Source organism: Nannobrachium achirus (assembly GCF_963921795.1).
Source record: "Nannobrachium achirus genome assembly, chromosome: 5".
Lineage (NCBI taxonomy): Eukaryota > Metazoa > Chordata > Actinopteri > Myctophiformes > Myctophidae > Nannobrachium > Nannobrachium achirus.
The window spans coordinates 35,436,621-35,446,356 of record NC_137814.1 but is presented as its reverse complement, the minus strand read 5'-3'; the positions used below and the strand labels follow the sequence as shown (position 1 = coordinate 35,446,356).

At 42.6% G+C, this 9,736-nt stretch overlaps 1 protein-coding gene across 1 annotated transcript; it reads right to left on the bottom strand.

The window, feature by feature from the left end:
- Window positions 1-625: 625 nt before the first annotated feature.
- Window positions 626-9,736, bottom strand: wrnip1 (WRN helicase interacting protein 1; the record flags this gene model as incomplete). The annotated part of the gene is made up of 7 exons (XM_080725746.1): window positions 626-904; window positions 1,169-1,248; window positions 1,725-1,880; window positions 5,636-5,859; window positions 7,054-7,292; window positions 7,923-8,117; window positions 9,038-9,736. 7 exons carry the CDS (start codon window positions 9,734-9,736, stop codon window positions 626-628), a joined length of 1,872 nt encoding a protein of 623 aa, XP_080581872.1.

Here is a 9,736-nt window from a genome sequence, read left to right as displayed (position 1 = left end):
TTTTATCCCCTGGATCAGTGAGGTGAGTGATGGTACCATTCTTAGCTACTGTTTATTCACAAAATATATAGCAGTAATGACTTTTCTTTTAGATTTTTCTTTCTTGCAGACAATGGCTAAAAAAAAGTCTTTGCTTTGCTGCATGGCTGCTGATGAAGTTTTTTGTCAAACTGAAAGAATCTTAGAGGCAAAAAGTCAAAGATTTTAATGAGAACAATCCGTTAGACATTTTTACATTATACTTTTTTGTAAATATTGCAATATTTACAATAGATCTGAAAACATTTATCATTTAAACAGTGTTTATCTTCTACTGGTATGAAGGAGATTCCCTGGATTTTGACTCTCGTACGACTGAGTGAGAAATATTTGAAATATTGAATTTGAATTTAATTTAAAATATGACTGCTTATTTATCCTATATTACGGGAAAACACCCCCCAATCCTTTTTTGATTTCCAACAGAAAAGCCTGCTTGACTAATCAAATGGTACTTGTGAATTGAGCTGAAATAAACTACTGTCTGTGCACACTGCCATCTTGCTCAAATAAATTCAGTTTGCCTTTCCTTGAACTCAACAGGATATTCTGTGTACATATTATTATCCCAACCAATGCTCAGGGCTCACTCAGCAGGCGTCCAAGTGAAGAAGTCTATTCCCTGCAGCTCCTCGGGTAAATACTGCTGCTCTACAGCGGAACTGAAGGCTGGATTGTATTTGTAACCCTTCGCGTATCCCAGTTGCTTCATTAGCTTGGTGGAGGCATTGCGAAGGTGCAGGGGAACTGAAGGTAGGGGTCCTTTGTGGTTCCTCAGACTGGCCTTCACATTGTTGTAGGCCTTGTAGATATCCACAGACTTCGGTGCCCGAGCCAAATACACTACACACTGAGCCAGGATCACCTGTCGAGCAGGGTAAAAGGAAGGAAAGTAAATGGAGCCTTTTTTTGGCAGATCAACTACAAATCATCTCACGATTCTATGTACCGTATGTCAGAGACACTGGAGGTGTTCATTGACCATAATTCACATGGCTGCCGGTGTACAGCCATGTACAGAGTCAAATGTCAAGTTGACAGTTCAAGTGGTTAACGGGTAGGGGCATTGCAAGTATGAGATGAGACCCAAATGTCTGATGTGAGTGATGTGTGCGTATGTGTGGCTTACCTCACATTCAGGCATCCCGATGAAGTGACAGGCCTGGAAGGCAGACACAGCCTGGGGGAGGGCAGAGGGATCTGCCATACCTGACCAACACACATGCGACATCCAGTCAGAATAATTATTAAGCCAGATTTATAATGTAGCATGATGGTGATGCACAAAATAGGAGATCTACAGTGAGTTTGAAGATCAGCTCTTTTCAGTGCGCGACACCATGTGCAACTACTGTACACACTGTATATCAAGCACTTGAAAAGTTAAAAATGTTTTCTATCCTTTTGAAAACAACTATTTCCAATCTGGCCCCCTACTTGTACAAGTTTATGTCTCTGCTGGTTAGATCAAATGGGAAACAATGAACCAAAACCAGCATTCCCAGTGGGAATAGAGTGGGTGATATTTGTTTACAATATGCCTGGTAATTTTACCAACCGGCCTTGTTTTTCAATTTCACACACATTTGTATAGAAAGGGATCATTTCACCAAGTTTTAACTCGGTGTAAATATTTGCTCGCACAAAAATAATCCATAAATCTTAATTATTCTATAGTCACACACCAATATCTTCACTGGCGAAGCGGACCAGCCTGCGAGCCACATACAGAGGATCCTCGCCTCCCTCCAGCATGCGACCCAACCAGTAGAGGGAGGCATTTGCGTGAGAGCCCCTCATTGACTTATGCAATGCTGAGATGCAGTTGTAGTGTTCCTCTCCTTGATATGCGCGCGCACACACACACACACACACACACACACACACACACACACACACACACACACACACACACACACACACACACACACACACACACACACACACACACACACACACACACACACACACACACACACACACACACACACACACACACACACACACACACACACACACAATAAAGGAGATGGGTCAGTCTTCACGCATCTCTAGGGCTATCACAATTATTACATAATCATCTAATCGCAATTATTTGACATAATCGTTATTATTTTTCATAATCGTCATAATCGTTTCCATGTTGATTGTTTTTTTTATGTAAAAAAATAATAGTGCAAATAACAGATCTACAATTGTCTATTTCCACTAGCAATGTTCTTAAGTTGTCAAATATGTCAGTAATTTCTTTATATATTTAGGTTATGTGTCATATCAACCATGTGCAACTTAAAAGCCTAAAAGCCAAATAGAAATGTAATTGTCAGCAACAAAAACACAATTAAATCGTTAATCGCAATTATTTGAGTGACAATTAATCGTCATGTAAAATGTCATAATCATGACAGCCCTACGCATCTCATCATCATCAGAGTAAGAAAGGGAATGAAGCAATTCACATTCACAAAGATTATCCTCTATAATAAAAAGGGGTGAATGCCAGACTGCACCCACTGCTAGCTCCCTCAAGGTCATAAGTCAAACGGAGGGCAGATTTGGGAGCCCCGTGTGTGGAGCAGGGTACAGTAAATCTGGGGCTTCAGAGACAGCTGAGTGTTGCATAATGAGACGGTGTCATGTCTTAGATGGGGCGAGAGGGAGGGGCAAGTGTTGCCAAAGTGTTTTAACTATTGTTTTTCTACAATTTGCAATGTAGGCAATAGGCATTTACTGTAGCAGACGCTCTTCATCCAGAGCGACTTACAGTAAGCATGGTAAACGTATACATCAAACGCATTGACAGTGCAGTGCCTCAGTAATCTTGGATTGTAGGCAAACCAAGAACCTAGCATCAGTCTAAACAAAAAAATAAATAATTATGGGTAATAATAATTATAATAATAAAAATAAATCTGTACATTGAAACTTTACTCTATGCCGCCTCACTCTCTCCATCTAAATCCTACAAGAAGCTCTCATAAGTACAGAGGAGGCCATTATAGACAGCTCTCAGCTGGTAGACAGGAATAAACAATGGCACACAGCATAAACACATTAAGATTTAAATCTGCCTGCTGGTGTGTGTATGCAATATTTTATCATATTACAGTAACTCATTCCACTGTTATTGTTACAACCACGAGACGACAGTGCCATTATACTATCATCTCAGTGCCAAAAGGTAGTGTGAGGGTCTCTGCCTCTGACAAAACCATAGCTTTTAATAATCCTTAACTGAACCTGTTGATTCTTCTAAAGCTGCTGTTGCATGAAGCCTTTATTCGACTGGGCCTTATGCGTGACAAGTAACGTTCCATTATTAGACAGTGGTCCTCTAATGATCTGAAACACTATCTCGTTTGTCACTCTGGGGTAGCTTTTCCTAAATGATAAATGGTCTGTTGCTTCTCCGGGACCAAATCCTGATGCATTAGAATGTTGACACTGCTATTCTAAGCAGGCTGTATTAACTCCTACACCCCAGCTGGGAGACTAACAATGCAGACTAGTATTTGGTTCTGATAAACACACTAATCATGCTTCCCTGGGCAGAGGCGTCACTCAGTCTCTGATTATGTGGCAACACAGTCAGTCGCCATCGCCATGAAGCGCTAAGGAAACGGATCAGACAGCTGCAGTTGATTCAGAGCGCTGCTTCTCAAGTTCTTATAATACCAAGACAGCAGACCATATCACACCAGTTCTCAGATCTTTACACTGGCTCCTCGCTGTATGTCAAATTAATGATAAAAAAATAAAAAAAATAAAAACAAAAAAAAATAAACGGTTGGTTTATTAAGAATTTAATGTTTTTGAGTAAAAAAAATAAATCTGGATGTGGCTCAGATAAGATTCAGGCTGGATTTGGCTGCCAGTGTACAGTAAATGGGGCCTAAATGTGCAGCGTTAGTTTTTTTTATGTAGCACTTATTTGAAATAAACTCCCATTAAACTGCAGGTCTGCTACAACTCTTGTTCAAAGCTGAAGACCTTTCAGTTTGCCACCGCCTTTTGCTGAGGTTTATGATTTTTCTATTATTATAATTATATTTTATTATTTAAACTCATTAGTATTCTATTCTTTAAAAAGGTGGTGTACGTAAGTGATACTGTATTTCTTTGTTAGAATAAGTGTTCAATAAAACTCTGTAGTGCCCACTCGATTGAAACATTGTACGCAATAAAACAATGCAGTTTATTTTCACCGGTTTGCGGAGTGCAGACCTTATTTTCTAAATGCATCTTTATTCCTGAGTTTTTGTTCAATAATAGGGATCTCTGCATGTCTTTAGTTAGAAGAAAATAATCTTTTCAGGGATACCAATTTCATCCAATTGAATTTCTGCTTACCAGTACTAAAGAGCTGGAGAGACGGTTTCTGAACCCTATGGCAATGAATATAACGCTTTAACTTTTTAAGAATTAACTTTATGATTTAACAAAAACAATATCACTTACAACACCTTTAACTGTATTGAAATGGCCTTTTTTTGTTGAAAAGTGCAAAAAAATACACTTCCCTTGTATTGGCTTAAAGCTTGCCTTACCAAATCTGCTGAGTCAATGAGTAAGTTAATTAGCACAAACTCTGACGTACACCAGCTAAGATAGGAGATATACAGAAATACTATATGTGTATTAGGAGCAGTTTGTGCCTTGGCTAAGAAATGTATATATGCAGGTCCGAGACGCTCAATTTCAGAACCTGTGAAACGCATCAAAAAACTATTAACACTTTCTATTTCCTTCATCTGACTTGACGCGTAACTTTTATGTGTGTCAGCTGCAGAATCTGGACAGCGCAACCGCCAGCTCTGGGCAGACCAATTAACAAACTAATAAAAAGAGCATCATCGTTTCCTCAGGTGTAGATGGATGGCTTGAAAACAATTTAGGTTAGGGAGTATTCTTTGGCAGTGACTGCAGTAAAGCAGGCCACATGATAAGGGCCGATGCATACTCCACTTTTAGGCCATGGCTACACGGAGCTGGATTTTTCATATATCCCGGTTTTTCAGATATCCACATAGAAAAATATCTAGGTCCACACGGAGCTGGATATTAAATTCATATATCCCGTTTTTTCAGATATCCACATAGAAAAATATCTCGGTCCACACGACAAAGATATCTAGGTCTAACAAGCACACACACACAGTAAAGTCTTCAGGGATATCCGGGTTCCATGTCTACACGGATCCAGTGTATCGGATATTTTTCAATGTCTTCACTTATTTATCCGGTTTAAAAAATATCCAGCTTCATGTGGCTGCAAGCCCCAACAGCACAAAAAAATGTCTAGCTTCAGAAATATCCAGTTCCGTGTAGCCATGGCCTTAGGGCCAAATGTATTTTGGTTTGGCCCGGGGAGCCACAAAATCTCGGTAGCCGCCCTTTGAATGACGTCATATTCTAGTTTAGACAGAGCTTAACCAAATGAAATTCGGCACTTGGCCCGGGGAGCCACAAAATCTCGGTAGCCGCCCTTTGAATGACGTCATATTCTAGTTTAGACAGAGCTTAACCAAATGAAATTCGGCTCTAAAAGTGGAGTATGCATTGGCCCTACGAGTGCATAGTAATATTCTGGGATTACCTGCTTTATCGTAGAGAATATGGGACCTCTGCATACCCTCTTTGACATGCACTTCCTGCACCACAATCTCCAGGGGAGAAGAGTCCTGGGCTAAACGGTCAGGGCGGGCCGCCCCCACCCGAGCCTGAACAGCCAGCTGGAGACCATTGAGTCCAGCCCTGGCATCACCGTCACAAAGGTGAGCAATGGTGTCCAGAGCTTTCTGTTCAATGTAAACTTTTGGCCTGCAAAAAAAAAAGAAGAAAGAAAGTGCATGAATTAAAATCATTTGTAAAGATTGTCTATCATCGTTCTTTGCTTTGTGACGTGAACAGACAGGGAATATGAATTTAAACCACCTGCTACTGCTACTAACATGTTATTAGATCGCAAAAAGGAATTCTAAAAATAAAAACTGATTTTGAATGCAGATTTCATATTTTATTAAGCCTAAATGAGTACAAGGCTTAAGATTTCATGGTACAAGTAAAACACAAGTTAATAAATGAACAGTTTGTTTCATATATTGTGAAGTGACATTGATGGTGAAGCATCTTTGCCCTGCTTCAAACTTGCCCCCAACCACCCCTTGGAGCACATGGCCGTTTTTGGCTCCCTAGAACCCCAGTGAATGGTGACAAACACTAGAGCCATGGATGACTCTTTAATTACGCCGTGGCAGCATCCATGGAGACTGCAGCACCCACCCCAATGCCTACGTTCCTCATCACACCATTCTTTCTGCTCAGATCTCCTCTGCCATAAAATGGTTAACCCGTCGAGTACAATTGTGTTGTTCTTGTTCATTACGACAAGTGCTTAGGTAAGAAAAAGAAAAAGAAATAAAAAAACACACACACACACACACACACACACACACACACACACACACACACACACACAGTCAAGCCAAACAAATGACTGAGGTGGTGATCTGTCTGTACATGACAAATAAACACTGTTGGAGCATCTCTTTGGACTCCAAACATTTATATGCAGCCAACACAAGTTACAACAAGCTCAAAAGCTTCAGGCCATCATTAAACATGAATCTCGCAAGCTGTTAAAATACAGCTTTTCTCAGCTACCAGCAGTTAACAGTTACCACAATAAGCAGACTGTATATCCACTGCAGACTCCATTCCTTTCTGTCAACAAATAAAGATGAAGTGCAAGGGGAGACTCCCATATTTAGGGTTATATAATGTAACAAGTCTATAGGGACTCCTGGTTCCAAATTAATGACTGCCTATAGTCTGGCTGAACCATATCAATTCCTTCCTGTACTCTTACAGGAGGGCACGCAAGAGGAGAGAGAATTTCCCATTCTTCAGCCAATCAAGGACAGAGGAGAGGATGTGGAGCTGTGGGTCTTCACAGCTCTCTCGTACAATCCAACACAACAAAAGGGGAGGATTCTGGGAGCAAGGAGCACTCACTGAGAGCCATCTGATAGGTCGTCTTCCTGGGGACCGTTTGGTTCCTCTCCCAGCACCCTGATCCCAAGTGAGGCCACTGCCCTGCGCAGGATCAAACTCATCGCCTCTACAGACAGTCTCTCCAGCACCAGCACCCTACACCTGCTCAGCAGCGCGGCGTTCACCTGGAAGGAGGGGTTCTCTGTGGTGGCCCCTATCAGGGTGACTGTCCCACACTCCACATGAGGAAGGAAGGTATCCTAAATGTACAAATACAGAAAGCGAGAGAGGGGGGAGAACAAAAGGAACATGGGAAGAACAAGGAAGGCTTTGACATTCTGTGATGAAGTAGAAAAATGCCAGGGGTAAGTAATAAGTATTCATTTTGTTGATTATTAACTTGGTCTGTTGAAGCTGTTTTGAGTCACACTGACTGAGCCAGCTCTCATGACTGTAATGTCTGTGTCTATCCATGGATCAATCTGAAAACATATTGTAATAATTTGGAATGCTCATGTTTCTTGCTTTTCTGGTATGAAATTATATTTAAAATTTTAAATTGAGTGGGTTTTTCATAAATACGCATTTGATTCAACTCAATATGTGCAATAAAACATGAATTGTGAAGGGGCATAGGAGGGTAATTTTCCAGGAGGGGGGAGGTGCTGGCCAAGTGTTTATTTTAGGGAAGCACATTCTCATCAGACTGCGGTTAAGACCAGGCAGACTGATTAACCTTCGTGTGCAGAGCATGTGCTTTAATGATGTGACTGTGGTCGAGGGGAATACCACTGAAGGAGGGAGTCATAAATAAAACTGCACAGCTTCAATTACTTCACATCACTGAATTTGACGTAAGGGGGACAAGTAGTCTCAAATCAAAATCCCACCTGTTGGGATTTGTTGAAGCGGTGGATCTCGTCAATGAAGAGGATAGTCTTCCTCTTGCACAGTCGGAGTTCATTATGTGCCTGTTTGATAACTTCCCGGACGTCACTGGTGGAAGCGCTGGTGGCTGACAGAGTAACAAAGCGAACGGTCCCCTTCTTTTTACTGGCGCTGGCAATGATATGAGCAAGCGTTGTCTATAAAAGGTGCACACACACACACACACACACACACACAGGCACAAATAAAGAGGGTGAGAAAGTGGTAATTGTTTAGATTTAAATTCCTGGTTTTCACCCTGAATATACAGTGGTTCTCAAAGTCAGACAGACAGACAGACACACATATTTGGTGAATTATATAGAATGATGATAGTTTTGATAGTCTAACTACTTTAAACCATATGTCGGATATTTGAAAATAGCCAATGAATCTAAAAGCTCACTATGAGTTGCATCACAACATCTGATAAAAATATTAATAATAATAATAATAATCTTGGAAAAATGTGAGAAGATTTTGAATACCCTCAACACAAATATTCTAGGGGGGGGGGGGGGGGGGTCACTGGCACAAACTATTTTCAGATGGCGTCTGGGGTTTGCAGCCAATACACACATATTACTTTGGGGGTCCCTCCCGCGTATTTGGAATTGACACCAGGCCTCCAGACGGAGCCGCTCGATTGTCCACGACACTGCAAGCGGCGCGCAGGCCAGCGGACCTTGGTCCTGCTCTTCGCGAAGAGCGGGCCAGGGCCGCGCGGCCGGCGGAGCGCCGCGCGAGTTACGAAGCCGTGGTGAATGCAATCGTTATATTTATGCCCAGGCCGTAAGGCCTGGGCAAGCCCACGATACACGCCCTGTCCAAGCGACTACAATTGAGCGCTCCCTAGCTCCGCTTCAGCCAATCAAAAGCTTCGGTGGGCGGGGTTTCCCTGGAGGCCTGGTGTCAATTCCAAATACGCGTCCCTCCCTGAGGCTGAGTCCCTGGAATAAAAGTGTGTGTTCTCACTGTATGTGAGAAATCGGTCTAGCCATGGTCCCAAAAAAAAAAGTTCCTTTTTCATCAGTCTCTTCTTGAGAGATTATATTAGTATGTGAGTGACATGACATACCTTTCCACATCCAGGGGGCCCCCAGAGGATCAGTGATGGGATCTCAGTAGACTCCAGCAGTGAACGGATCAACGTGTGCTCCCCCACCGCTTTGTTCTGCCCGAAATATTCATCCAGTGTGTTTGGTCGCAGTTTGTCCGCCAGAGGCTTGTCGATGCGGGTGATCAATAGTGGGTTCGACGATGATGACGATGACATCTTTATGGGTTCATTTGTAGAAGGGCGGATGTGGGAAGCAGTGTGCATCACATTCACAGCTGCAGCTCCTATCTGTTCCACGCCGTTCTCTTCAAGATTGCGCTTCGTTCCTTTGCCGACAGCGGCATTGGGACTTTGTTTCACAGACAATAGCACGTTTCGTACATTTTTAAACGGAGTCTTGTTACTCTTGTTGCTGCTGTGGAACATGGAGAACACTGGTGCAGTGGCACCACCACTGGGTATCGGCTCGCTGTCTGCAGTGGCTGATGTGGGGGTGTGAGGTGGAGGCGTTTCACCAGAAATGCGTGATTTCTTCAGAGGCGGTGAGTCTGCTTCTCTCACGTCTGTTGTTGTTGCTGCCGGAGGACAGTCGTCACCAGACACTGCCAGCAAGCATCTGTCCAGGTGTGCGTTGATCTTGGAAGGCTGGAAGGCCCTGGAACAGACTGGACACTGCACTGACTCCGAGAGCGCGGCTGTCGTCTCTTTGCTCGCCAT